A 26,008-nucleotide genomic window follows, 5' to 3' on the forward strand; every position below is an offset into this window, starting at 1 on the left:
ATTTGAGTTAGGTTCTTCTTCAACTTCCGTCTTCCTTCCTCTTGTCTTCTTATTCTTCTTTATCTTCTTCTTCTTGTTGTTGCTTAGGTTCTTCTTCAACATCCGTCTTCCTTCCTCTTGTCTTCTTATTCTTCTTTATCTTCTTCTTCTTGTTGTTGCTCTTCTTCTTGTTAAATATTTGTCATTTGTCGTTATTAGTTGCAGCACCATGGTGGGTGGTGGAACACCGCAGCTGGAAACTCAATTCGCTCTCGTTCAAGCATTAATTGGGCCACGTCACAAAGCCAGAACAGAAGTGCGAGAGTGTCGGAATGGTGTGGGTATGGTTACCGTCTAGTTCTGCGATGGTCTGGAACAGAATCAAATCCAAACAAGCCATTTTTTAGATGTCTCAATTATAATGTAAGTTAAATATATGATATTTTGTTCATTTGTTCTTGCCTGCTTCATTTCATCATCTTTTGTTGGTTCATTTCAAACAAGGGGAAAGACTTGGTGTGGTATGTTTGTTTGGGCTGACATTGAACAAGAGGAAAGTGCTGGAATAACAGATTCTGATAGAGTCAATGGTAGAATGAAGATGAACCTAGCATGGAGCGTTGGGAGGTTGGAAGATGCTGTAAGAAGTCAAAAATTTATGACCCATTTGTTGATGGTAGCTGTGTTTATGATGGTAGTATTTTTGTTAGTGATGTGTTACAAATTTTGAAGAAAAAATGATGGAAGATTCATGTGTAATGTAATGTAATGGAATATGTATTGTGCAAAAATATTTGAATGGAATGAATAATTTAATTAGTGGTATTCCTGTGACTTACACATGATTCAACAAAACTGAGAACAAGAAGAAGAAGAATATTTAACAAATAACGACAAGAAGAAGAAGAAGATAAAGAAGAATAAGAAGACAAGAGGAAGGAAGACGGAAGTTGAAGAAGAACCTAACTCAAATAAATGAGAGAAAATTAGGTTTTAGGGACTAAATTGGGTACAAATACAACCCTCGCCACGTCAGCTAGCCGTTGTAGGGTCCAGCATGGCAGGGAGGGTGCCACCAAGGCACTCCGTTTGCTGAGTCATCATCGGAAAGGGTTGAGGGACTACATTGGTGCCTGGATCTAAATCTGGAGGACAAGTATAGGTAATTTTAAATTTCGAGGACCAAAATGAGTAATCGCGTGAATCTCAAGGACTAAAATGGGGTTTTAGTCTTCGAGTCTCATATCTTTGGTAAAAAAAAAATAGAAAGGTCATGTCTTTCTTTGGAAAAATTGGCATCGATACTCATTAAGAATTTGACTATATTATTTAATTTTAAAAAAAAAACATAGAACAATAAAATTTATGAAATGTCTAGGGTCCTCATAAGTCCCAACCTCTTGTAATATTATCTTGGCCTAGTCTACAAACCAAAAAATCAATAAATTAAAAGTTTAATAGCAACTTCTAATTAATACCAACTTTTAAATTTTAATTATAATTTTTGGTCTATTAGAGTTGTAAGTACTCTACTAGGATTTGAATAAAATTTAAAAAGTTTTTCATTGAAACGAATCCTAATTTTACATAACAGTGAGATCAATACTAATTTTCTATCGCCACATTTATAAAGGATAGTGGATCAAAAACTGACAGTAAAAAGAAACAAAAGAGACTGAAAAAGGAGAGAGTGATTCTCTTTGATAATGAAGACATCAAAGAGGGTTTGGAGGTGTGTGGAAGAAGTCTTGTAAGAAGGATTATAGCTGATAAAATCTTTACCATTGGCACTATTGAACTAGCTATGTACACTATCTGGAGGCAACCCTGAGCAACTAAACATGGAGATAATGTATTCCAGTTTTTTTTTTTCGAAAAAAAAACAGGACATGATCAAAATAGAAAAGGAGGTCCCTTGATTACTAAAAACCTACATTGTCAACATTAAGCGATGGAGTAAGAATATGGAGATTAATAATGCTAAGTTCTCTTATGTTTCGATTTGGATTCAATTATGGGGTTTGTCAGAATACTATAAAACTTGTGACTTAGGACGAAAGATCAGAGAAGCGATTGGGGAAGTCTTGGAGGTTGGGCTGTTTGCCATGAGGGGAAGAGAATCTTAAATTGTTAAGGTTAAGATAAATTTAGGTGTCACCCAAAAACTCAAAAAAATTGTTAAAAAAAGTGGCTGGGGCAAATAAAAAGTCCTGGAAGTGTAGCTGAAATACGAAAGAATAAGATTTTACTGCTCACTATGTGGATACTTAGGGCATGAATTAAGATACTGTAATGAAGAGGTAGTGAATTCATCCAATGAGAAGGTTGTGGAGGAAGGTTGAGGGAATGGTTGAGAGCAGAACAGTTGAGAAAGAAGATAGAACCCACAAAGGAGAACTTGAATCTCAACAACAAATCCAACACTTTTTACAACAAAAACCATATGCGAAGGCCTACACCAGTTAATTTTCTTAAAAGTATGACAACATTATCGGTGAAAGAGAAGAATAATTGTGACCAAGCTGATGGAGTGGGAAGAATAGAGGACAGGGAGGTAATGGTGGGAGGAAAAAGCACAACTATGGTGGACCTTACCAATATCCTGAGTTAGGAAAGACGAAATGTAAGAGATAAAATAGGAGGTGAGAAATGGTCACTTTCAATTGTACGCATTGATCAAAAATCAAAAAATAGGCAGAACACAATGGATGTAACTAAGGTGATTTGTCCTGAACAAATCGTATAAATCAATAAGAAGCAGCAACAAAAAATCGAAACTCAAGCATCTTGCAAGAGAGAGAGGAACACCTATAATGAATATGGTGGGTATCAAGAGAGGGGCAGGCGAAATAAAAAGGATGGAGGAATGGCATTACAAAAGATTTGATGAAATTGAGGTTGCTGAAATGGGGAAGGTGCCAACCCACAAATAGCACTCCAAATGCCATAAAGATGATGAACTACCGAGGATTGAAAAAAATCTTGGCAGTTCCACAATATACAAGAGATCTGAAGATCCCATTCCCCCGAAGTGATGTTCTTGTATGAGACAAAAAAATAGTGCATTGTTCGTTCGAAAACAGTATGAGAAGTTGGATCTTAGTGAGTTTGTTTATGTTGATCCCCAAGAAACCATGAGTGACTTGGCTTTGGCTTTGCAATCAAGTGTTCAGGTGACACTGATTGACATGGGTGAGTTCTTTATTCATTTTACTTGGTATGAAAACCTTAAAAACAAGACTTGGGATGTAATTGTAGTTCACTTGCATAGTAATGATCAAATGCGTAACACTCAATATTTAAAGATGCTAAATATGCTAGAATCGGTTGGGGAGTGGTATGTGGTAATAGGAGATTTCAATGCTATCTTGGCTCATCATGAAAAGGAAGGAGGGAGAGTTAAATCAGCAAGTTCTATAGCTAATTTTCATCGGTTTGTGGATAAAGGCCAATTGAGAGATGTTGGGTTTGAAGGTGGTAAATTTACTTGGTGTAATCAACAATTTGGCAAGAATTTAATTCGAAAAGATTGGATAAATGCCTCGTATCTAACAACTGGCTAATGGAGTATCCAAGGGCATCGGTGGTGCACATGGAAGATATTGGATCTGATCATTGTCCCATCATTCTTAATTCAGATCAGCAGAGTAAGAAACCGAAGTGAAAATTTAGATTCCAAGAACGATGGTGTAAGGAGGAAGAGGTGGCCAGAATTGTTAAAGAGGCTTGGCAACTTAACTGTTCTGGTTTGGCTATGTTTGTCTTATTTAGCAAGCTTAAATATTGCCGGCATAAGCTTGATGATGGCAAACTTTCAACCCGAACAACTTAGCCAAGGCTGTTTTGAAACTCAAATAGAAACTGAAAACTGAAAAAAGCAAAGAACAGAGTGTGGAAAGAGAAGTCGAGGATTAAATGGCTAAAGGGGGACCAAAACACATGATTCTTTCACTCAAAATTCTAAGCTCGAAACCGACACAATAGGTTGGAAAGGTTGATAGATGAAAATGGACAACAAAAGTCAGATGTGGCGGGGATTAGTGAAATTGTAGAGAATTATTTTTAGCAACTCTTTCATACTTCTTACCTGAAGGACCTATGGAGGCGTTGGAAGGTTTGGAGAAAAAGGTGGATGGAAGGATGAAGAGGAGCTTTGTTAGGCTTTGAATAGGAGTTTGTGCTTGGTAAATCAAAAAGACTATATGGTTGTACTTGCAGCTTTTAAAAGATTGGGTTACTTTTAAAAGCACATAAGATAGAGCTTTTTAAAGTTGGCTTATGCTTTTCAAAATTTAAAAGTCTAATATAACCTCATATGCTAACTAATTTTTAAATTTAATACTTGCATTTATATCTATTATAATATTTTTAAATTTTAAAAGCTATTTTACCAAACGCAATTGTTATTGCTTGTGTTTATTGAAAGTTATTTTTAATTTGATGTACCAAATATAAATGCTACAACTTTTAGAAAACTATCTTTTAAAAGTTATCTTTTATAAGCTACTTTTGAAAAGTAAAAGTTTTACCAAACTAAGCTTTAGACCAGTGACAGAGAAGGAGATAAAGCAAGTTGTATTTTCAGTTAATCCTTATAGCGCCCCGGGAGAAGACGGTTTCACAACAAAATTCTACCAATTTTATTGAAAAATTATAAAGCCAAATGTGTTCCAGGCAATAAGGAGCTTTTTTTTCTGGAGGTAAATTGTTAAGATCTCTAAACCACACTCAAATATGTTTAATTCCAAAGGTTACGTGTACTGATTCTATGGACCAAATCTGACCTATAAGTCTCGGTATAATTTTTTATAAAATTGTATCAAAGATCTTAGTTCACAGAATGCAGTTCATGATGGATAAGGTGATTAGTATGAATCAAAGCGTTTTTATTAAAAGAAGACTCATTAGTGACAATGTTATTATTGTCCACGAGTTTATGCACTATTTGAAGAATAATAAATATAATGATTTTGACTTGGCCCTTAAACTAGACATGAGTAAAGCTTATGATCAGATAGAATTGAGTTTTATTTGGGAGACATTACGAAAATTGGATTTCTGTGAGAAATAGATCAATTGGTTGAAGGAATATGTCACAACAGTTTTATACACTGTTACTGTGGAAGGTCACTCACATGGCTTTTTCAAGCCGACAAGAGGACTCCGATAAAGAAATTATTTTTTCTTTACTTTTTTCTATCTGGATAGAAGGTTTGTCCCATTTGTTACACAAGGGAGAACAAAAAGGAGAGATTACTGACTTAAGATTAAATCAGAGATGGCCAACAATCAGTCACTTATTTTTTGTTGATGATTCAATCCTATTTGGCAAAGCTACATCCCAAACATGTCAAAATTTGATTCAAATATTGCAGGAGTATAGTGAAATCAGCGGCCAAATTATCAACTTAAACAAATCCTAAGTGTTCTTTAGCTAAAATACTCCCCGAAAATTAAGAAACGATCTGTCCGAACTCTTACAGGTGGCAAATGTGGGAACGCAGGACAAATATCTTAGACTTCTATTAGTGGTTAATATATCAAAAGGAGCTATATTTAGCTACATAGAGAATAAGATGAACAAGAAGCTAAACTTATGGAAGAGATCTATACTGTCATTAAGTAGAAGAGAAGTCTTAATTAAGGCAGTCAAAACAGTAGAGTCTATATATACTTTGAGTTGCTTCAAACTCCTAGACCCACTAATAGATGAAATCCAAAGAAAAATTATGATATTTTAGTGGAGTCAGCAAAATAATGAAAAAAAAAAGAATTTGGATCCTCTAAATTTTAAATTTTTACTTTAGAGGATAAAGTGTGATCTCTCATCCTTAAATAATTTCTCTCTCATATTTTCTCTTGATCCCACCTATGAAATAAATAGTGAGAGATTACACTTTACTCTCTAAAGTGAAATTTAAACTTTAGAGAATCCAAATAAAAAAAAAATGCACTCAATGCAATGGATCAAATGGGACACCGTTTGTAGAGAGAAAGATCAGGGAAGATTGGGATTTAAAAATTTAGGATAAAGTATATTTTTTGTCCCTAAAGTTTGACAAAAATTTCAAAAATACTCCAAAGTTTTATTTTGTTTCAATTTTGTCCCAGAAGTTTTCGATTTGCATCAAATATACTCTCGACGGCTAAATTTTTAAAAAAATTTAAGACCAACCTAACAATAATGCATGAAAATTATGATTGATTTGCTTGTATTGAGGATTGTTCTTATGAAATTGTTGTTTAATTGGTCTTAAATTTTTTGAAAAATTAGCCGTCAATGGCATATTTGATGCAAATCGAAAACTTTTAGGACAAAATTGAAATAAAATAAAATTTAGGAGTATTTTTAAAACTTTTGTAAAACTTCAGGAACAAAAAATATATTTTACCCAAAAATTTAAAAGTTTTTAACTTGGCCATGCTTGGCAAGCAAAGCTAGAGAATGTTAACCAAGACCAATTCATTAATACACAAGGTACTAGAGAGTAGATATTTTTCTTTTCATCTTTTATAAATGCTCAGATTGGGAATAATTTATCATGGACTTGGCAAAGCATTATAGAGAGAAGGTATGTGATAGAAAAAGGGGTTAAATGGCAGGTGAACTCTGGTGTGCAAATTAAAATTTACGAAGATGTTTGAGGGCTCAATCATGATAAAATTATTAAAATTATTGGGACAAATCAGATAATTGCATGAATCTTCAATGGCTAATATGAAAATTTACTCTTCCACAAGACATGTTTATTTAACAATTAACAGTGTATGCATATAAGATGAATCCATTTATAATAAGGTGAGTTGATATAGGCTATAAACTACTCATTAGTGAGCAAATTTCATCAATCAAATTAAGAAGATTATTTAACTTTAAAAAAAATTTAAAGATTGTAATTTGATTTTTCCTTGCAGTAATTGGTAAGAAACGAACAACATAAAACTAGAAAGTCAAATTTAAGATCTTTAGACGCGAGCCATTTGGAAAAAGAGAGGAGGCTTTTCATTGCTACCACTAGCTAAAATCAGAAGTTTTCCTGTTTTACCAAGAAGTCTTGAAGCACAAGTAACCACTTTCTCTGCATAGTGAAATCTGAAAAATATTGGTACCTGAAATGTGCAAAATTGGAAAAACCATGTCACACAATGTTAGTGTCATTGAAATTTAAAGTACCACCAATTAAAACACCAAAATACATAATTTGCAAACAGTGCAGAAGAAATTAATGGATAAACAGATCAATAAATTTTAGCCAGTAAAACGGAATCATCTGTTTATGGCCGCTAGTTACCAAGGTGTGGTGTTGCCGAGGTAATAATAAAATTTATAGCGAGGTTCCAATATCACAATTTCCCCTAAGAAAATTCCATCGAAATATGTCTCTCATAAAGCTTGGCAATTGCATACCTTGCAATAAAACCAACAACATAGGTAGGTAGAGGAAACATTATGAACCTTGAAACAGAGGGAGAAAGTTGAAAAGACACAATAGAAGCAGCAATGAACATGCATGGACAATGAACGTAGTGTGTCATATATATACCTAGCTAATTCATCATCATGATAGATTCATATATAATTATTAAATAATGAATTTTATAGTAACCATGCTTTTTATTTTTACCTCTCCTTGATGATTAAAGCTTAACAACTAACAAGTTATCAAGTAATGCATTTGAACTAGGAAATAAATACATACTAGGTGAATAACTTGGAACCTTGTATAGTGAAGAAAGAAAGAAGACCAAAGAGTCATGTTAATATGAAAAACGTTCTAGATTGGAAAATATGCCCTAGGCTCATTAGCTAGACGTAATACTGCTTCAGCTTCACTTAGATCTATCCGAAAGCATGATATAAATAGTGGACATTTAGAACCTTTTTTTCCTCTAATTCGACAATCAAGTACTAATTTATCGCGAATTTGAGTTCCATTCAAAGATTTACTGTTTGCCAATGAATTGCTATATGCATAAGATAAAATTTGAATTCCATCACTTACTTAAGCGGACGAGTAAATTAAGTAGAGGAGGTGCAGTAATCTATTCCATCATTAATATGCTAAAGTATTTTTTCTTGTGGAAAAATCAGTAAAATTCTAAGAAAATATCTCTCAATAATATATTGCATATTAAAATAAAAAAAGATTTTATCAAAAACCAAAATATGGTATACTCCAACAAGTTATTTATAATGCACGGATATTAATACAAATTAAATATAGAACACAACAGGACACGAAATATGTAGACACACAAATATTAATTCTTATAAGGTACGGAGACACGATATATATATATAATATAAAATATTTTTTAGATAAATTTTAATAATATTTTTAATTATATAAAGTATTTAAAAAAAATTTAATAAATAATAATATATATTATTTTTAAACTTATTTCAATAATATATATTAATAAAAAGGTTGGATACGCTGATACCTTATGGTATTTAGGTATTTTCAATTGTATTTGATGAATTTTTTTTTTAAAGATACAATTAAACGCAGAAGTTAAAAGGTATGTATATCATCGTATCTAAAATATCTCTAACATATAGACACGATAATTTAACAAGGTGTATGTCCGTACTTCTTAGCAAACTATGTACTTCTGTATGACTGTATTAATCTAATGATCCATTTTGCCCTTAAGCATCAATTTCATGCACTTACCCACAATTCAGTTTAAAATTTAGTTTTACCATTTCTATTCTAAAGCTTATGTTAATCATATATACATATAGGCAATCTCATATTTAAAAAACACCTCATGCAACGTAATTATTTCTGAACAGAATTATTTATCAGGATTTCAACGTAATAATATTTAATTTCCTATTATTTTATATAGTATCACGGTAAAAAGTGTCACACACACGTATAGAAATCAAACTTCGAGTATTAGTGAAAATCACTAATTCCTTGCATAATTAGATAAAGAGTAAAGTACTAAATTAATTTCTTAAGTTTGAATGTAATTTTATTTTAGTTTTTAAAATTTAAAATATTTTATTTGAATTTAAAAAAATTTCATCTAATTTTAATGTAATCTTACTATAAGATAAAAATAAAAATTTCCATACAATTTCAGTAAGCAAAAATATTAAGACTAATTGTGTCGCCCAAATCATTGAATAATAATAAAAGTAACATACAAAAGCTAAATCTATCTAAAATCAGAGAAGTAATCTATCAAACTAATTTAAAACTTATCGGAGGTGAATGAATCAAATAATTTGTATTCAATGTTAAATATAAAGTATAACAATTGTGCTTGATAAAATTATTTTAATTTTAAATTTTAAACTGATTTTAGTATATATATATATATATATATATATATAATAAACAGTAATAAATAATATAGTTATTTATAATAAATATAATATTATATTACATTTTTCAGTTTTGATAAATTTAAATTATTTTAAAAAAAATATCTCTTTAGTTATTTTTAATAATTATCAGTAGCTTTTAAAACTTAGGAGCACAAATATCAAATACAAATTAAAAGTGAAAATGTTTTATCAAACCAGATCACACAGAAAAAGTGTGTGTAAAATGTGATTGCGACAAGTAATTATTGTATTTGTTAATTTTCTTTTATGAAAATAAGTACTTTAAAATAACAACAAAAAATATTATCTTTGACCATTTTTTTTCTTGCTTCCAACTCATTCAAAAATTGATTTCATTAGCAACAATTTAAAAACTAAACACTGATTATATTCTTGCCAATTACGCATATATTATTTTAACTGCCACTGATTTATAAAATCTATTAATCTACTATCAAATCAAACTTGCCAATTATCCAAGGATCTGATGTCCATAATATACAAATTAATATTAATGAAATGGAAAAGTGAGATATTGCAATATTAAATGTATTGGTGAAATACATTTCATAAGTTTTAATTTATGACATTTTCAAAGAAAAACTGTTAAAGTTTATCTTTGAAAATAATTTTACATATTTATAGGTTTCTGGATACACTTAGAAAAATTGCAGGGCTGGGTTATTAAGACGAGTTCTTTCTTTTTTTTTTTTTTTTTTTTGGGTTCGGATTTGAGTTTATAATTTTAGTGCCATTATATTTTTAGGCTATTCTTACGGCATAATTTGGGTTGATCTAACCAATCTGAAGTAATTATATCGGGGATATCAATGTGCCTAATGTGTTTATGTATGTGTTTATATATTTCAATAGTTCTTTTATTGACATTGCATAGAATAAGTAAATTTAAAATAATCAAAGTAAATAACAAGTTCATTTCACTTTCATATATTAAGTTTATATATGTAAAGCCCAAAATTAAGGTCTCAGTTATTATTATTATTTTGGAGCTCTGAATATACATTTATTTTGACCTATTATTAATTATATTATGGAAACAAGGCATATATATTATAGACACACGCATGCTATTATGCTATAATTATGGTAATTATAATAGCTATATAAATTTAACAACTTAAAAAATATTATTAAAATTAAAGTATTGTTTTGTTTATTAGTTAATGACGCTTTTCAATTTAAAAAATAAAAATATTATCAAAATAAAAAAAAAATATAACTTTAATTGTAGTGATGCTTAAAATATATTAAGATTTAGTTAACATATATTTTAAGGATATATGATAAATTTATTATTAATGAAAAATTTTAAATGTTTTTATTTAATAAATATAAAATAAATATATTAAAAATTTAAATTTTTTATATTATCAATAAAAACTTTTTTGTTTTGTAATCTTAACACGTACCTTAGGAATAGGATACATGATAGATAAACCCAACATATTATTATGCTTATATATTAGGTTTAATTATTTTGTTGGTCTCTGTAGTCTTACTAAATTTTTAATTAAGTCTCTATACTTTTTTTTTCTTTTCAATTGGGTCCCTACATTACTTTAATTTTGTAATTAAGTCATTTCCAATATAAAAAAATATTAAAGTTAACTAAATATTTTCTTGCAAATTGAACCGCATATATTTTGGTAAAAATATTATGTTAATTTTAATATTTTTAATATAAAAGAACGTAATTACAAAATTAAAAATAGTATAAAAACTCAATTAAAAAAATATAAAAACTTAATTAAAAATTTAATAAAATTATAAAAATCAACAGAATAATTAAACATACTTATTATTATGCTTATATAGCTATTATAATCATCATAATCATAAGCACTTGCCATAAACTTCAGCTAACGATCAGACAACAACAACCTAGTGGAGTAGGAGTAGTAACACAATGTCCTATAACATAGTACATGTCTTGACAGTACTTATAGCAAGCATCATCTTTTAGGTGCTGAGGATCTGGACAAAATAATTTACTTGCTTCATCAAAGCACTGCATACTCTCCTTCTCATACATTGTTCTTGCTGCCATTGTGCAAATTGTTGCTTCTGCAATATTCAATACACATTGTGGTCATTAGAATTTGTATGTGCAAAAAATATATAACTTCTTTGAAAATAAATATATTTGTGAAAAAATTATAATATAAAGACAAAATTGGTTTTTACTTCCATAGGGCATTTTTTTTCCTTTTTCTTCAGAAAAGTATAATAAATAAATGCCCTTAATATCTATCCAAAATTTTAATTTTGTTCTTAAATTTTAAAAGATTTTAATTTTTTTCTACGATGTTTTTTTACCACGACAAACTAGGGACTAATATGTTACAAATTATAACTCCGTTTAAAGGTTTATCGTTAACCAATGAGTAGTTACATGCACAAAATAAAATTTAAACATATAACACTTTTTTAAGCAGATAAGTAAACTAACCACTTGACCAACCTAAGTACGAGAGTATGCATATCGAATCCGATTGGATATGACCAAAATCTCTATCCAATACACCCTAAAATCATCAGATTGGATTTAATATGTGTTTCAAATCGGATCTAGTATATTTTTTGAGAAATACATATTTAATGTTAGTTTTTTTGTAAGATTCTCTAACATTAAATATGTATTTTTCATACATTAGAGATTGAATTTTGATACAATCTTTTGCAAGCATAATTAAAAAAATGAGATATTATTATCCTTAAAATTTGGTAATTTTTCGTTAAGTATATTTTTTTGTAATTTTTTTGTTAACAACTAATAATACTTTTAAAAAATTACAAAAAAAATATATACTTATAAAAAAATTACCAAATTTTAAGAATAATAATATCTCTTTTTTTAATTATGCTTAAAAAAATCACATCAAAATTTAATATCTAAGATAATTTTTAAAAATATATATTTACTTTTAGTAATTTTTGTTGCGTTTTTAAATTATTTAAAGAATTTTTGTCAAAAGTCACCAAAAAAAAAGAGAATTTTTGTCAATAATAAAATTTATGTGTATTTTTATCAGCATTTAAGTAATTCGAAGATATTTTTTGTGGTTAACCTGTATGGCTGTATATATATATTGGCTCGGCCTTCTTAGAGAGCCTTCTTGCAAGAAAATCCAATAATAATTTATCAATTCACATATTTGTTGTATTCGTTCTGTTTCAAAATAACCGTGGTTTTATTTTTTTTAAATACATTAAAAAATTTAATAAATTTAGACCTATTTGTATTAGACACACTATTTTTTAATATATAAAAAAAGTCAAAGAAATCATTATTTTAAAATGGATGGGGAAATATTTTTGCTTACCTGAAGCCAAAAGCAGAGCAACAAGAAGATTGCATAAGAAGATTTTTGTATAACCATTGATAGCCATTGTAGAAAAGTTTGTTTTGTTTTCTTGAAAGATTAATAATCAACCTCATTGTTGAGATTATTTATAGTATCATGGGAAACTAATTAAAGGTGTGATTTATTAATGATTTTTTCCTTAAAAATTTGTGAATAACATTATCTTTTGGGTCCCCAACATATCCTTGTTCTAACTTCTAAGTTCTAAGTAATATTTACTTTTGGCCTTTGGGTCAACAAAAAATATCCATATATGTTTAATGCCGAAAGGAACTTTTTTTTTTTTTGGGTAGAAATAATAATTAATTAGAAGGCATAAGAAAATTAAAATCATAATATAAAAATGAATTTGAACTTGTTCAAAGATATGGACTATTTATTGATTGATTTTAGTTAGAAGTAAATACTAATTCGATACCTGAATAATACATGATTTTTGTTATTTACCTTTTTTGTTCAACTATAAGATTTGTATCTATCTACAAAGAGATTTTTCTTTAATGTTTAAAGATAATGTTATTACAATTCTTTAAGAAAAAAAAATCATGAACAATCACACGTTTACTTAGTTTATCATGAAAGACGAATTAAATCAGACATATTTATATAAATTTTATAAAATAAAAAAACTTTAAAAATCAAATTTCAAGTTGTATAATACTTTTTTAAGAAATTAAAAAACACAACCATAATTAGTTTTCGTAACACCATAAATAATCTCATCAATGTTATATTTAATATATTGTTCTAAAGGTCTCTGAATTTTTTTCCTTAAAAGTTATTATTTGGATATAAAAAAAAAACTACAAATACTATGTATTTTAATGGAATATTTTGATTGATTCAAAATACTTTCATAAAATAAAAATTTTCAAAATTTTTTCCTTATTTCTTTTTTTAAATTTGATTAATAACAGAAAGGAAAAAAATCAGGATCAAATTTGCCACATATGTATAACTTTTTATTTTCTCTTATTGAATATAGGAATAAAATATTTAAACTTACATGTATCTAAATTTTGACAATGTAATTACATAGCATTTTAAATTCCTGAATTTTTCTATCCAAACATACTTAAGGTTGTTTCAAAAGAGGTGAAGATATAATCTTTCTGGTCACCATTAAGCAAATTATTGCTTCTTTGCAATAATTATATTGATACACATTACACAATATCAGTAGATTAATTTGTATGATGCATCTTAATGTGCTCTTACATGTGAAATTTTTTTTTCAAAAATGCTCCATAAATGTTAAAATTTAACCATATATATATTTATTTATTTATATTTATGTATATTTATTATTTTGCATAACTTTTTAATAAATAATTAATTATCGAAAGAATCATAGTAGAATAATCTCCAAACTTCTTAGGTTATTACTTATTAGTATTTTCACTATTTTGTTTGTAATTTTTGATCAGTTAGTCTTTTACGAATGCGATTTTGAATGTTTCTCACTCTCATTTTGAGTTTAAATGAATGATTATAACTATAAAAAAATATTATAATCAAAACTTTTTATAAATAATAAACACGTGCATATTCTTATAAATAGTTGATTGGTGATTAATTTTTAATATCCATATAATTTTTTTTAGCATACCAATTATTTTTTAGTAAGCTATGGAAAGTTCTGTTATTACCTGAAGCCAAAAAAAGCAGAACTATAGAGGAAAAAAAAAAACTTTGGAAAGATATAAATATAAATAGCTTTATTTTGTCCACCCCTGGTTTTGTGTAGAAAGAGGACATGTTACAAACATTCAAAATTATTGTGTGCCATTAACAAATTCAAAATATTACAAGTTTACAACAGTAATCTTCCCTACATAATGAAGATATAGAAGATCCTACATAATGACTATTGACTAATGCAAGCATCAGGTTGACTTTGGGGTGATGAGGCATAGAACTCTGCTAAACCTTTGTATGTTTCAGACAACCTCCTCAGAGTAGGGTATTTGGACTGTAAAAAACAACAATTTTAAAATGTTCATTTTAATATAATGTTTCAAACGATCTATCGTAAAATTTCTTTCAATGTTAGAAAAAAAATCTATTGTAAATTTTTTTCCAATATTACCAAAGTTTATCGTAAGGTTATTGCTGTAAGTGTCAGTGAAAAAAAAAGGTCTATCGCAACCTTTTTGCTAAATATTATAGAAACTTTAGAAGAATGAAACTAAAATTCTTCGCGACTCAAAGTATATGTAGGACTGGAAGTGAGTTAAGTTGAGTCGAACTAGACCAAACTTAAACTCGACTCACGAAAATTAAGCTTGGTTCATGGCTCCGCTCATTAATAATCGAGTCTATTTCGTAAGCTCAAACTCAGCTAACGAAAGTTCATGAACCGACTCAAGCTCACGTACTGACTCAAATAATAAAAACATAATTTATAATTCTATATCAATAAATTATAACTTACATATATTAAAAAATATTTAAAAAAGATAAATAATATATATTATCTATCTATCAATTATAAATTTTTTCTTCTGTCCTACATTAAAATTATATATAAAAAATCACTATAAAATTTTAAATAATTATATATATATATATATATATATTAATAGACATATCCTATACGCATTTAATCTATATTTTTAATATTATATTTATAATTGAGTCAGCTCATGAGCTAATGAACTGAACTTATCCAAACTCAAGTTCGGCTCATTTAATTTATGAGATCAGTTCCAAATTCAAGCTCGGCTCACCAGCTTACGAGTTCAACTTATCGTGCTATTAACGAGTCGAGCTCAAAATGAACTCTGGCTTGATTAACTTTCAGTCCTAGGTATATCCAACACTTATATGATTTGGTAACACTTCTAAAATATTAGGAAAAGCCAACTATGTAGCTGTGCGGTCCGAAGTCACTTATACGCCTAGCTTTTCTATGTTAACCACAAATAAGAGAATTGTATCAATAAACCATGAGATGTATATATACTTTTTGAATAAATGAACAAAATTACACATGAAAGAGTTTGACGTGGACAAAATTACGCACCAAAGTTCGTAAATATGAAATCACACCCAAAATACTGATTTCAAAGGACAAAAATACACCCCTAAGTCTTACAAAATCATTAACGGCATGACAATGTTGTCCATCGAAAACAATTTTCCGGGTGTACTTTGATGTTTACAATCTTGTGTGTGTACTTTAGTCTATCCCAAATTCTATCACGTATACTTTTGTCTATTTACTCTATACTTTACCATATCAATATCAAACCTATTAACTGCTTGCATAATCTGTGGAGCCAAGAATACATCAGCCTGCACATTACAAGTTTTCACAAAAGAAAAAAAAAACACTTTGTTAGATATGCATCTTTTAGTATGATATCTTTAATCTTTTAAGAGCAACAAGAAGTGCACCATGTAAATATGTTCCCCTGTTGCATATTTTCCAGCAACATCCTTCAATAACTTCTCAAGAGCTGCACATATATATATATTGGTCAATTATAAGAAAAGATTTTGAAACAATTTCAAAATGCAAAGGACATGCCATATATACATATCTTAGTGTGGTAAAATTGTGCTTAATTACCCAAGAAACCTTTGTCAATCTTATATTGTGCCCACTGTTTTGTTTCAGCACCAAACATTTTCTCCATATCTTTCTATTAGGAAAAAGGAAATCAGATAAATGAAAAATGTCAAAAATTGCAAAATCATTTTGTGTGCATAGAGGCAATCCAAGCATTTCAAATGAAAAGAAGATATACCAAAGCACTAATCATATGATAAGGTTGAATGCTGGAGTTAATCATACTTGCTATCTGTGAAACAATACAGTATAATCATTAGATGATACGAGGCCTCGATGATATGACCATGTAATAATGTAATAAATGCAGGTATATGAAACCGTTATATCTCTATCACGTCTACTGATGCGAGATCATCTTTTGAAAAATGCTAAATCTTTTTTTTTTCTTTTGGGGTTAAAGTTCCATTGAATTCTAGATCTTTTTGGTTATAGAAACTCTTATACCATATCGTGAAACTACTTGTTCTAAAAGTTCAAGCTGATAGTAAGAGACACACAAATGGCTATATATCTAACATCATGCAAAATTCAACTATTATCCATTACAGATTGGATTACAGAATCAAGAACTAGTTGAAAATGCTTACAATGCATGGTTTCTTGTTCCTTTATATATATATTGCATTCTGTAGAAGCTATATATCAGAATATTTATAAGAAGGTTTTATTTATAATATTCTCTCTACTATAATAATTCTCAAGATGATTTGATTTGTTCCTATTGAATTCTTTTAGAAGATGCTAAACCAGTAGGATTGAATGAAGTAATGAACATCGATTCAACAAGCATTCATGTTAGTTGTTACTAATCGAAAATTTCAATCATACCAAAATTTACCTGAAGATTGAGAGCTCGGATCTGAGGATCAACTGGCAAAAGTGGCTTTTGAGTATACTTTTCCTCCAAATACTAATAAAAAAGGACGAAGCGGAAGACATTATTTTATTGTTTTGGTATAAATTTGAACAAAGAACACCAAACCATAATCAGTGACATGCATCAAAACGAAATTCAAGTATCAGAAAATTTTAATAATTTTCCCACTTAAGGGCCATCATTAAGCTTGATACAATAATGAATTTAATTTTGATGGCCAGTGCAAAATATTTTACATGTACATTTAATTACGTAATTCTACGTGAGCAAAAATAACTCATTTTCACGTTAACCGCGTGAATAGATGTCAAAAAAACGAATGTGATCGAACCACTGGGTAAGTATTATACTAATAGAGCATCAAAATTAAACTCTACAATGATATGACTGAGAAATCAACAGATTTCATTGTTTTCCTTCTCAAGATTTTAAAAGCAAAAAAACACTGAAAAAAACAGAAAATGAAAACAGAAACCACGCAACCAAGTATTTTTCTAACAAATTGCTAGCATTAAACATACCAGAAATATTGCATAAGAGTCTGAAACCACCACATGATCATCAGCTAATACCGGAACACAATGGAGAGGGTTCAATTTCTCAAACTCTGAAATTCAAGCATAGATTATTGATTCTAATTCAATACATTCAACAGTAAAAGTCAATTTTTTTTTCCTTTGATACACATGTACTCTAACTATGCATTCACCTGGACTAAACTGTTCCCCTTTTACAAGATCCACTGCTTTATACTCATAAGGAATCCCTATTCATTTCAGATCAATAGAGAAACCAAAATCAAATAAAGTCTACATTACTTGTCCCAAGTTAAATAAATAAATTCAAAGATTAGCATAGAGCTGCAATTTCTGAACTCTCTAGAAATAAAGAACATATTTTTAAGACAAATTTGCAAATCAAAATCCCAAAGCTTTACCTTTGAGGCACAAAGCAAAGCGGATACGCCATGAGCATGAGCTTAACCAATAAGAGTACAACACAATCATGGTAGTAGTAGTAGTAATGGAGAAACTGATTCCTAGTTAGCTACACTCCAATGGTAGATGCTAGATTAAGTAATTTACACTTGAATCTACTTTGCGGTGTTCTTTTTTGTTCTATATGGTCAAACATATCTACTTTGACAAGTGTCACTGTGTCAAGCAGTTTGACCTTTGACTTATGACACGTGCGAAAATTTCTTATACATATGGATATTGTTGTGGACTAATCTCTACTGTATGAATAATAGATGTGTTTTTTTTTCTGCTCTTTTTTTTAATATGATGTCTAACATAAGCTCGTTCAAATAGTAAGAATGATTTGTCAATGAGTTAAACTCAAATGGCATAGTCTTCTCATACTCAATTAAGAGATTGCGGATTCGAATTTCATATCTTTAATAAAAAAAAATAATAAAAATAAATAATAAGAATGATTTAATATTTAATATAATTGGACACCTCGACTAAATTGAGTAAATTGTTGCTTAATAAAATTAGATGAGATTGAAAAATCGAATCTATTAAAAATTTAATTGAAAATTAGTTAATAAATCAAGCCAATCTACAAGGATTAAACCCACGTGACACTGAATTTCATTAGATTGATTTTGTATCATGTAATTGCTTTTTTGCAAACACTATTTAGGTATCAAAGTCAAATTTGCAAAAGTGACATTCTATGGGGTTTTTTGCCTTTGGTGCAAAAATTCCATCAGTTTAACTAGTAGCTAACTAAGCTAATTCAGATTTGTTGAGATTGAATAAACATTAACATTGTATAAGTATGAGAGAAAAAATATCATATGAAAATGTTAGTTGTGTCTAAATCTAGCTATCATTAAAAAAAACTGAGTATATTTTATAAAAAACTAATTAGATAAAAATTAGAAAGTTAAATAATGTTAGTTCAAATATAAAACAAAAATAAAAAAATTAGTCACCAAATATTTCTCATATATAAATACTAGAAAAAAAAAGACAAATGATCTCTGACGGTATGCAAACATTTAAATATTTGAGAATTTAAAAATATATTTAAATTCCTAACCTTTTTAAAATCTGGACACATCAATCCTGAACCTAATTTGTTTCATTTTAAAAACTCTTCTACGTGTACATTCATATCAACCAAGTCAGTACAACAAGAGTCACATTTGATTTTTTTTTTTTGTTGGATCTGATAGACCAAGTAAATATGAATGATCGATATGTCCAAATTTTAAAATGGTCAGAAACTTAAATGTATTTTTAAATCCTCAAAAATTTAAATGTCTGCAAATCAAAAGGTCAAAGACCTATTTGTCATTTTCTCTAAATACTATTATTAACACTTTCTAAAATTCAGTGTTTAACTGTATTAAGGGATTTCAATAATAATATCTAAGTGAAATAGGGCAATAAGGGTTAAAATCTTTGTTTCTAATGAAGAAAATCAAGTGCAGTAATCTAAGGCTAGAGTACAAATAATATTTACAATGTATTGTTACAGTAGCCTAACAGAGATGCTTATACAAGAAAGAAAGGACCTAAATATTTCAACACATCCAGTTAAGTAATCATTCAAACTTTTGGCTGAGATTTGACTAAGAAACTTCTTGCTTCATCTTCAGTAACTTCACTGTAAAGTTAAACCAAATAACAAGTTATTGAAGAAGAAACATTGAATTTTAAATGGTCCAACCAAGAAAAAGATAAAAAAAGAAATCACAAAACCTGTCTGCAGCTTCTGATTTGGGGATCAAGGTGATTCCTTTTGAAGAAAGAGAATCACAGAAACCATGAAGGCTCTTCTCTTGACAGAAACTCCAAAGATCGCGAAGGAAATTGTTGAACTGTTTCGGTTCCTTCACAGAAAAAAAAAGTTATCATTGACTCCAAATACAACCAAGAGGAATAATAGAGGAATAAAAATTGGTTAGACATGGAAAGTCATGACTTGGCTCTATGGTGCAAAAGCGAGGAAGATGGATTACCTGCTCATTGATACATCCCTTGCGGAGCGCAGCTAAACATTCCAATGCTTTCGAATTGTTATCGCCTTCGTGGGAATCCTCTATGAGATCATGAATTTTATTTTTCATAGCATCAATTGCTTTTACAACCCAATCTGGATTATCTCTGCGCGCAAACATGGCTTCAAAATCTTGTACAGGAGTCAGATCTCCAATGTTGTCGACTTCAACATTTGACTTATCTTCAATGAGATTCGAAGCCAGAGCAGGTATTTCTCCTTTACTATTTTCCTCACCGGAACCATATCTTTCCTCTCTCAATAAACGCCTTGACTTTTTATGCTGTAAGACAGTTCAATTCAAACATGAAAGATATACAATGTTCGTATAATGTAAAAGAAGTTTGATGTTTTGTATAAACTAGGCACGAAAACACATCTTACCCTCGGATTTTCCTTTAGTTCAAAAGACCGACGAAATTTTTCTATCACAGATTTGTTTTGTTGAAGGAGCTCATCATCAGGTTCTGTGATTTTCTTGAGCGTATCATCAAGAGGGGGTACTGCAGCATCTGCATGCTTTGACTTGAGCTCAAGATAGCGATAAAAGCGCTGAAAAGATATATGAACATTCTTATGTTAGCTTTATCTCAAGGTTACCTTTCATTTTTGGAGGTGCATATGCTAAATTTGAAATCTCTATTGTACCCTTCAAGTTCATCATGATGCTAACTTTTACACAATGGGGGTAATAGGTGATTGGCTCAGATAAGAAGGATAGCAAGGACAAAGCATTATCGAAAAATTCGGAAAATACAAATTCACAGCCCACAAGCAACAAACATTAGATAAAGAAATCCCATGTCATGAATATCAAAATCATAATCTTCTTTAAAAAAATAAATAAGAAAAAAAATAGAGGGAATGAATGAAACACAGGAGATAAACTAGAAAACATAAGTGAAGGAATTCATGCCTCTAGGACTGGATTTGGTGTAAAATCAGGTAGCAGAACTTCCTCTTTTCCTTGTGGTGCAAGATCAAGCATTTTTACCAAGTTAGCCGCGGCTTCTAGCTGTTGTTCATTTGGCTGTATCGGTGCAGGGAAATTACTGAAAGAAGGGAATTGAAACTCTCGCACATCCTCAGCAAAAGGTAGTACATTGAAGTATAACGAATCAGGCTGCACAGCATGACCATGCAACAAAGGAATAATTTCAAAACAAATCCAGAAATCATGTCAGTGGAAGTAGACCAATTAAAAAATAAATTAAAAAAATAAAAAGAGATGGAAAAAACGCACAATATTTTCCTTATCAGATAGATTGGGCGTCAGGACCCCAATGACGACATTCGCTTGTCCATGTCTCCAAACACAACGTAGTATTGCCACTTTATTCATTTCCTTCATAGCCCTTGCTAGCGAAGAAAGTGCAAGTGTGGCTTTTGTATTTCCTGTTTCAGCTATGAAGACATTGACATCTTTCATGTATTGGTGTCTTTATCGGATGGTTTAGGAGAAAAGAAAAGAAACAGAAGAAACAGAGTAAGAAAATCTCCATCGTCAAATTCAAATCAAATAAAGCATATACAATTTTACCTCAATACATTGGAGGAATCAGTAAATCCTAAAAGCTTCAGACCTTTTTCTGGTTTGAACTTAACAGCATCCCACTCAGCTTGGGATATGGGAACTATTTGAGGCCCATATCGATAACCTTTAATTCTTTGATCCGGCGGGACAACTTTATCAGGTTCTTGAGAACTCTTGTACTCATAATCCACTTTGACTTCATGTGTAGCAAATTTATCGGTTGAAGCAGCCTTATCAGAAAATTTCTTGAGAGTTGGAAACTTTTCTTCTGCTGTTTTCTTGTATACCAAAACCTGTTCAAAACTTAAACATTCAATAATCATGTACATAAAAAGTTTGTAAGTGGCATAGGAACATTAATCACCAAAGTAATGAGATAATGAAAAAAACATGTCAAGAACATAATCTTTATCTGCATTGATGGGCACGGCCAATAGGGCTATGAATATCTCACCTTAATCCTCAGTTTTGGGCTTAATTCAAGATCCCCTTTAAAGATTGTGGATGGAGTTATATTTCGGGTTCTAAGAGCACCAAGCAAAGAAACTGGATTCTCCACATATGTTGACCTTGCAGAAGTTTCTGTTGAAAAAATACGTAACAGTTGATCGTTCTCGTCCATTATTTTCTTATTTGCATCTTGATTAAGCTTTCCTCTCAGAATTATACTTTCCATCCTCATACCATGGACGATCATTTGTTTAGCAATGGTGGTCACTTGTTCCTCTTTTGTTCCTTCAAATGGCTCTTTTATTGGACATTGTGCATTTGTAATAAGACATAGACGCTTCTTTCCCTTGTTAGTTTCTCCAAACTTTTTTATCAGCATATCCATGCCAACAATAATAGCATCAAGAACTAATATCACAGTCAAGGTATTCAAAACCACAATATGGCAGTTAATCACTCAAAATCCACCAGCCAGAGTCAACTTACTGCTAGTGAAATGAATGAACTTTCAAAGTAATACTACAGCTGATATCGCTTCAATTTTATTAACAGAAACAGAATAGAGCTCAGGAAAAGATAAACTGAGTATATCCAATGTTTGGAGGTGGGGTTGAACAAATCAATAACAAGGCACAAGTGGTGCAGAATATTACACAGGACAAATCAGGAAAAATTTTACCATCTAAAGTCAAATAGTATGAATGTTTTAGTAAACGGTCAAAATGTTAGAGCATAAAATTCTTTCATTAAATATATAAATAAATAATTAAAGCTTCCAAAGTATAGAATCGTGAACTTCATGGATACAATCACCATGTGTAGCTCCTCGAGGCAGTTGCTGTAGAGCCTCAACAATATCTCCCTCTACAACTTTAATATTTTTCAAAACCACAACATGTTGATATCCTCCAACTTCTTCCGTAAGTTCGTTATCGGTATCTGGGAAATTTCGACATGAACATGGGTGAGGAAGGCCTTTGAATCACTTCATGGAAAGAAAAAAATGAATTATCAAATCAAAGAAACGATTTGAAGGAAACCTCCATCAACCCATTTAATTGTAAGCATAATAGTAAAACTCCACGGGAAAAACAAACTCGGTACAGTGAATAAATCAGTGTGAAGATTCTACAAGAATGAGACTGAAACACAATAAACATTGCTACAAGATAATCAAATAAGAACCATGGACTTCTTAGTCTCCATTTTATCATCACAAATAACTAACATCTTTTGGTACAAGAAAACAATGTCACCATTCGATTCTTATTACCAACCCCAATTATGAGCAAAATACTGAATTGCTGTTATTGCTGCATTGCAATTTAGAACTTTATGCCATATGACATGATAATAAACACTAAATGAATGGTGATAATGGTGCATTGTAGGTTTGCATCATAAGGGTCAAAGAGAGCACCTTCTGTTCCAAATAAGACAACACCCACTTCATCATATTTGGTAAAGATCAGCTGCACACTCGTCAAAAGAAGGGGGAAAAGGTCATTTTAATGTTACAGGTTTCAGCTCTTTGAAGACAAACATCAAACACAAGGTGGGCAAGGAATGTCAAAGGAGAAATAAATATAGCAACCTTCTTCTCCACAAGCATGGAACAAACTTTCTCAATTTCAGGAATGACAGAGTGCATGGATGGCCCCACATCCAGCAGCAAAACCAAAGCTTCCTGCATTTGATTACAGCAATTACAAGAAAATACACATCTATGCATTCAAAAATACTGAAAAGTTTAAATTTTTTAAAATGGGGTATTAGGCTTTTCAGTTGGTATAGATTATAGAAGAAAAACCCTAAAATCCTTATAGTGTTGGGGAATGAAAACGGGAAGAAAAATTGAAAACAAGAGAGAAAAGATGGAACCTTGTTTCGAGCCATGGAGAAGAAGAGAAAAAGAGTCAAGCCATGGGCAGTGCTAGGGTACTGAAGTAAATTTTTTTTAGCATGGCTGAAACGAGGTGTCAATAAGATGAGTTATACGCGTGGTATTATTTTACTTACAAGTGTAGATAAAGATTGAGAGAGTAGCAGCAAGCAAGTATAAGATTGTGTCAGAGTTTGTGTTGGATTAATTATTTAATAAAGTATTAAAGTATATTAATTTAGAAGCATGAACACATAATTAACAAAGATAATATTTTTGTCTATTTTTGTTGATAATGGATATGGACATGTTGTTTTTTTTTTTTCAGGTGGGCTGTTGTGAGAATCTATGCTTTGAACAAAAAATTATTTTGGGTTGGGATAATAATAATAATAATAATAATAATAATATTTCACTCTTTTTTTTTTAAAGATATTAAAATAATATTTTTTTTCTTTTTATTTGTAAAATATATATTTTTCTCTTTTATAATTTTTAAAAAACTCTTTTTTTAATTTATTTTAAAGTTTTTGTATTAATTAATATTAATTTTATCCATTTTTCAAAAAAAATAAATTATTTTTATAAAAATACTCTTTAACAAAAAATTTATTTTTTGTCATTAAATTTTGCTTACTAAAATACTATTCAATAAATTTTTTTTAATTAAATTATTTTTTAAAGATATTTTTTAATAATTTTTTAATTATTAAATTATAATTTAATAGGGATTACGTTTTAGGATTTATCATTTTAGGTTAGTAGGATTTAGGGTTAAGTACTGTTTTTGTCCCTAAGGTCTAAGGCCAAAATTAAAATTATCCCCGACCTTTTTTTGTTATTAAAATCATCCTCAACGTTACAAAACGTTATAAAATCGTCCTTTTCTATTTTAATTTTATTTTTTTACTAAATTACCCTTAATTAATAATTAATATAAATAATACAAATAATATTAAAAATTAAAAACAACCCCCCCCCTGCGGCGCCCGTTCTCTTCCCTTCCCCCCTGCACCCCCCTTCTCTTCTCTTCCCTTCCCCCCTCCACCTGCACCCCCACTCCCTTCTCTTCCATTTACTTAATTATTATCTAATCTTCTATTTGTACTTCTCAGTGAAAAAGCTGGTCTGATTTCATTAACCTTGATGAGGCATCCCGCCAAATGCAGCTAATAAATTTATATTTTTGTTTTAAGATAACTAGCTTGGTCCTTTTCAGATCTGATTGTAACCAAAAGTATTTGCAATGTTCTATCAGTTTGCTGAATTAATAATGAGGTTTCTGCTTCCGTACGCTTCTTCCCGAGAGAAACTGCAAATTAAAAACGAAGTCGTCATCTTTTAGGTAGCGTTTGTTTTGAGGTACTGAGACAGAGACTGAGAGACTGAGACTCAGTATCGTGTTTGTTAGTTTAGAGACTGGTACTAAAATTTCTGTCTCTGTCTCTAAAATTTCAGTATTTCAGTACCTCCAAAAAGTAGGGACACAGGGGACTAAAATTTTTAGAGATGGAGACTGAAACTTTAATAACATTTTATACCTAAAATACTTTCATTTCAATTAATTAATTCTAATTTTACTCTTTGTGCAAATTAAATTAGAGTTTTATTCTTGTTTCAATTCTTGTCTCCCATTTTGCACCAAACAGAATATTGAGATTTATTTCAATCCCTGTCTCTTAGTCTCTGTCTCTCAGTCTCATTCTTTTCGTCTCTGTCTCTCCACCAAACGCTACCTTATCGAACACAGTTTTCCATTCTTCTTCTTACTCCATTCATTAATCATCCTGTTGGCCCCCTTTTGACCATTTTCCAACTCTTCTACTACTTCGAACCGCAAAGCTTCGGTCTATTAATTATTAATTGCTTATTACTCTCCTACCCAAAAAGAAAAAAGACCCAACTTTGCTTCCACCCATTATTAATTCCTCTCTTGGCATTCATCTTACTTCAACTACGCATCTC

At 30.0% G+C, this 26,008-nt stretch overlaps 2 protein-coding genes across 3 annotated transcripts; both read right to left on the reverse strand.

Annotated features, from left to right (window-relative positions):
• Positions 1–14,415: 14,415 nt before the first annotated feature.
• Positions 14,416–18,271, reverse strand: LOC107625969 (glutathione S-transferase zeta class). The gene is made up of 9 exons (XM_016328721.3): positions 18,100–18,271; positions 17,872–17,928; positions 17,684–17,769; positions 17,124–17,195; positions 16,461–16,514; positions 16,283–16,355; positions 16,108–16,169; positions 15,946–16,005; positions 14,416–14,680 (listed from the first exon to the last, which is right to left on the reverse strand). The coding sequence occupies exons 1-9, from the start codon at positions 18,167–18,169 to the stop codon at positions 14,576–14,578; spliced, it is 639 nt and encodes a 212-aa protein (XP_016184207.1). The 5' UTR covers positions 18,170–18,271; the 3' UTR covers positions 14,416–14,575.
• Positions 18,272–19,513: 1,242 nt separating this feature from the next.
• Positions 19,514–24,232, reverse strand: LOC107625971 (ATP-dependent DNA helicase 2 subunit KU80). Of its 2 annotated transcripts, XM_088503946.1 has the most exons (12): positions 24,043–24,232; positions 23,756–23,848; positions 23,582–23,633; positions 22,969–23,100; positions 22,166–22,569; positions 21,718–22,004; positions 21,421–21,616; positions 21,094–21,300; positions 20,562–20,729; positions 20,140–20,460; positions 19,880–20,010; positions 19,514–19,784 (listed from the first exon to the last, which is right to left on the reverse strand). In XM_088503946.1, the coding sequence occupies exons 1-12, from the start codon at positions 24,055–24,057 to the stop codon at positions 19,727–19,729; spliced, it is 2,064 nt and encodes a 687-aa protein (XP_088360072.1). In that variant the 5' UTR covers positions 24,058–24,232; the 3' UTR covers positions 19,514–19,726. The 2 variants fall into 2 exon arrangements, with proteins under 2 accessions (XP_088360072.1, XP_088360073.1); XM_088503947.1 differs by lacking the exon at positions 24,043–24,232 and having other exon boundaries at positions 22,969–23,146.
• Between the last annotated feature and the right edge of the window lie 1,776 nt (positions 24,233–26,008).

This window comes from Arachis ipaensis, chromosome B2 (genome assembly GCF_059453495.1).
Source record: "Arachis ipaensis isolate K30076 ecotype BB chromosome B2, ASM5945349v1, whole genome shotgun sequence".
Classification (NCBI taxonomy): Eukaryota; Viridiplantae; Streptophyta; class Magnoliopsida; order Fabales; family Fabaceae; genus Arachis; species Arachis ipaensis.